Source organism: Rhagoletis pomonella, unplaced genomic scaffold (genome assembly GCF_013731165.1).
Source record: "Rhagoletis pomonella isolate Grant_MI unplaced genomic scaffold, Rhpom_1.0 Rhpom_scaffold_00005, whole genome shotgun sequence".
NCBI lineage: Eukaryota > Metazoa > Arthropoda > Insecta > Diptera > Tephritidae > Rhagoletis > Rhagoletis pomonella.
In genome coordinates this window covers 64,503,334-64,508,253 of record NW_023458559.1, presented here as the reverse complement: position 1 = coordinate 64,508,253, position 4,920 = coordinate 64,503,334, and the positions used below count along the sequence as shown (strand labels likewise).

General features: G+C 35.5%; 1 protein-coding gene across 1 annotated transcript; it reads left to right on the top strand.

Moving 5' to 3' along the window:
- Positions 1–463: 463 nt before the first annotated feature.
- On the top strand, positions 464–1,519 carry LOC118740179. The gene is made up of 3 exons (XM_036471676.1): positions 464–538; positions 962–1,291; positions 1,358–1,519. The coding sequence occupies exons 1-3, from the start codon at positions 464–466 to the stop codon at positions 1,517–1,519; spliced, it is 567 nt and encodes a 188-aa protein (XP_036327569.1).
- The last annotated feature ends 3,401 nt before the right edge of the window (positions 1,520–4,920 follow it).

The window sequence follows — 4,920 nt, the reverse complement described above, 5'->3', positions numbered from 1 at the left end:
ACGAATGCTTTTTTCTTTCGACCCCATATGAAAATTTCTTTGTCGGCCACAAAAAAAATATTTGTGGCAAAATTTCAGCCTTCTATCTTCATTTTTTAGTTAGCGCTGGCAAAAATAAAAATTTTATGTACAAAAATTGTTTTTCGCTATTTATTTTAATAAAAAATTATATATAACAAAAAAACTAAAAACAACCTTGTAGCCCATTCAATTCTAGTAACAACCCTTAATACGTGCAATTCCTTCATTAATGCAAGTCTCTAAAACAAAACATTGTAACCTTTATAAGTGCAACTTCAAAACAATTTTACCTCAATACCTACAACTTTCTTTGCCACGCACACAAAATTTGAACTTTTTGCATTTCTTTGATTAACCAGTATTCTGGAAAAACTATAAAGTTGTGTTTCAATTAAAGTTATGTGTGATGAGCAGGACCGAAGAAAATCTTGCCTTGAAGAGGATGAGACAGTGGAACAGTTCTTGTGCTTCTGCCCTGCCTTTACAAGAATTAGGTGTTGAGAGACGAACATCTGAGGTAAATAGAAAAAAACCTACATTCAACAAAAAATTATCCAATTATCGTCTAGCATTTTTTCCATTTAAAATCTGCTTGCGATATACCCGATACGAGGCAATTAAAAATCAATTAGCTCAGCACATTTTTTACTTTTGATACTCTAAATGGAAATTTGGTTCCAAAATCGGCATTAATGTACTAAGCATATAGTAGATTTGAACTTTTACGAATAAAGTTATTGTGGCGTGGAATAATATTTACTATGAGTAAGAAACGCTAGCTGTACAATGAATTTAAGCCAGCGGATAAATTTTCAATTATTATTAGTAGCATTCCTTTGCTACTTAAACTGCAGCAAGGTGGTAGCGAGACCCGTAAGTATTCTACTAAATGCATTTAACCTCTAATATTTTCATCAATTTTATCTAATTCGAATCATAGAAAGAGCGCTTTCTTTACTATCGCAATGTCAGCTACAACTACAATCCGAATCATGTGGCAAGCTTAAATATTACTACCATCAATAGTTCACAAGGCGTTCTTATACATTTTACACCAGCACACAATATTACCAAGAATATTTGGTTGGATTTGGCAGTGTTAATGAAACCGCTGAATGCTGACAAATTTCAACCTGTCTTAAATTTCAATTTGAATGGCTGCGCTTTGCTGAGACGCTCCTCTGGCCCAAATGGATTTGACATAGCCAAGAGATGGGCGAATAATTTCTTGAATTCGGGTAGTGTGCCAATATCCTGTCCGGTATTGAAGGTGAGTTGGAAATCTAGTTGATTGGGTGTGGGTGGCGATAAAGTGACATTTATTTACTATTTACAGAATAACTATACGTGGAGCATATACCCGACAAAGAAAAATGGCGTACCCATCTTACAGTTAGAGGGATTCTATCGGCTGATAGCGAATTTATATTTTAAGCGTTCGAAGAGAATTGAAAGTTTTGTAAATACAAGCACTACATCGGAACTTATGTATAAATAACTGACAGAAATTTGATTTATATATATATATAATTTTTATAAAACGAGTGAAGGAACTGAAGTATATGCACAAGGACTCAAATTATGTAATTGATTTTGATTTACTATAAAGTAGTAGTTTGTAACCACAGACTTAAAAGTAAAGTTCACTACTATTGAATATTAATAATGGTGAATGAAGGTTTATATTTCAGTGAATGATAAAAATATTGCTGACTAGCCACGGTCCACCCACAGTTAAGCCCTTTTTGATTATCAAGTTATGATTGAATGACGCTTTGGAATATTCTCTGGTGATTGGGATTCTCTGAAGCAACTATAGCCATTTGAAATATACCCGCTGTTTCCGAGCTTTTAGAGGTGCGTAATACCATACCTTACGACCAAGGTTGTTTCTAAACAGCGGTCGCCCCTCGGCAGGCAATTTCGGATGAACTACTGGGGTGTGACTCTGCACTAAATGTGTGGCGCGTCCTTAAGCTAATCAAAACCAGAAATTCAGAAGATTCGATATTACCAGACAGATCTAAAATATTTACGGTCCACCTAAATCTGGGTTCTGCTAGAAACGGACAAGGAAAAGAATTGGACGAGACGGTTGAACACATTCAGTGCGATAGTTCGGTCCTTGTAACAGTGAGGCTAAAGACTCTATTAAAAAAATGTTCCTTTTTTAAGCTGGCTTTTAGAGACTCTTAAAGATTTTCTCTGGATTTTTCGAGATCACTAAAACTATTTCGGGACCTTTCGAGTTTTACTTTTAGGTATTTTACGGGAGCTTTTTGAAATTATTTCGGGACTCTTGAGAACTTTTTGGGGATACTAAATGAATTTCGAATTCTGAATGAACTCAGAATGAATTTCAAGTGTGTCAATAAAAATTATAAAATTGGATTGGACATTTGGAAGTATTTTCAACTTTTAAAATGAAAAAAAAAAAATTGTCAAATTAAAAAAAAAATTACTTAATAGCTGCGACACACTTAAAACTTCGCAGACATGCCAAAGTTATTAAAAAAACAGTTATGATTTTTTCGAGTGACAATGAAAAAATTAGTAATTTCCGTACTTCTTCGCCTAAGTAAAGGTTTAAAGTCTAAAATTGTTCAAATACTTGATTTATTTTTTATTGTACTTGTTTCTGAAACTCCATTGATTGAAATAAATGCAAGAAGAATGTTTTAGCTTTTTTGTTTGCCGAGAGAAGTGTAACTAAAAAACAACTCGTGAGATTTCCTCATATCTGGGTTCGTATGGAATAGTTGCTTATAGCTGGCTTTAGTATAATGCGGCATTCCCTTTATTCTTTAAACGACAAGGAAAATTGTGATGAGACTTAATAAGATTATTGACTTGCTAGTATCGGAACTATTTCTTGCAAGTATATTTGCCAAAAATTCTTCAACGGCTCGGCGCCAGTGAGTCATTCGCAAACGTATGCTGCGAATGCCACATTATACTTAGCCAGCCTTTCGTCATAAGCTACTATTCCATACGACCACATATGTATGTACATATATATGTATACTTTTAATATTCTTAAAATTGTTTTACGTTGGATGCAGTAGAGAAATGGATTTACGAGTTAAAAAAATTTTACTAAAACCCATAACAACGAAAATTGAGTAGCATTAAGTGAAAGGACACGAAATTTTAAACCAAAAATTAAAAAAATAAAAATAAAACGAACTTACAGGACGAATATCACAAAAATGGCACGAATTGACAAGGAAAAGCTTAAGTCAAAGTCAAAATCAAAGCCAAGATAGGCAGACAGTAGGCGAAAAGGGATTGTGGGTGATTGAAAATAAAGGCTAGGACAATTCGGCCTAGCTCAATTGAACGAAAAAACATAGAAGCGAGTGAAAAACTGCAAAGTAGAGGAAAAGGTGCTGTCCAAATAGCGTAAAAAAGACACCGCAAATAGCGCCGCAACATTTTTGTAGGCATTGCAGCCACAGGCGCTCATTCGGCATGCAGGACAGCGTGTCTATGTTTACATTGCGGATAGAGCGTTTACTCCACTCGTCGTAGTCGTACGGCAAAACAATTGCCTATGTAATGTCGAAGCTTGAAACAAGTTTGTAATGTGGAATTGTGACAAAAAAGTGCATAGTAGAATAACAACAAAATACATACAGAAGTACATATTGTCGTTTAAAGTACAAAACCTCGTAACTGACATTTGTGCCCAAAAAGATATTTTCTCACAGGAAGCTCCTGACATCAAGCCCTTATCCATTTATACTAAAAAATCGATTCTTAGACATAAGAAGAAGAGATAATTAGGGATAAAAGAGAGAAAAGTTTTGAAATAGGACTAGCTTTATTCTCACCTACAAAATCTTGGCAACCTCACATACCAGGTTTTGCATTTTCTTCATACGAGGTTTTGTGCTTTAAACGACGATATACGTACGTACAGCGTTTAGTTATATTTTCGCATGGCAAAAGCATTTTACTGTACCGTTTTTCCGCTTTTCCGCTACACAGACAAGCGATTACTTAATTTCGTTTGGTCAAGTAGGCGAACAAATGCGATTTAGCCAACCGATAGACACTCTAAAAATAGTTCAGCTGTACGAAAAATGGAATGGAATATGTAAGCTTTGGAGTTGGTGGCATGGGTTATGAGATGAGGTAGGCCACAAAAGCAACAATAATAGCGGCAGTTGCAACTAGGTAAGTGTAAATATACGACCAAATATACGATGCATGTGAGGTGAAACTTGCTAGTGTACAGGGTGTTTGAAATATTGATTGCTATTATTTGTTTCCTACCAAAGTTTGAACGACATCTCAACTACGTAATGATTTTATTCTAAAAATCATCTTAGTATGAGGGATAAGTGGGAATTGACCCACTTTTCATGCCGTGACATCCCGTTGCTCTCACATACTTCCTCTACTTAGGCCAGTTCAGTTTCATGCTCTATTTGATGGCTCTGTCACGGTACAGACAAAGCAGGAGCATGGAATTTTCACAAACCTAGCTAGCTCTCTCGGTACCTGAGGATAAAAGCACTTTTCTCGGTGTGCAATGCATACCGCCAGGAACTGAAGAAGCACAATTTTCTAAGAAAAAATCTGTTCCTATCGATTGGCTAAGAAACCTCTGAGGGAAATCAACATTGTGTCCCTCTAATCCTATAAATGTCCTTGACCAGAAGGAATTTCCACCGCTGTATCAAACTCAGGATGTAAGCCACGAACGCTTCATCATAGATTTATTTTGATCAAGGAATTAAAATGCGTTTGAAAGAGAACTTCTTCAGCAGTTTCTGATATTTTTTCCTAAAAGATTCGTGGTAACATTCAATATGAAGTAAAGTATCCCGGCCGGAAATCTCTATTTGGTTGGTTGGTTTAAGTGGATTTTCATCCTGGTGACAAGCAATTAGC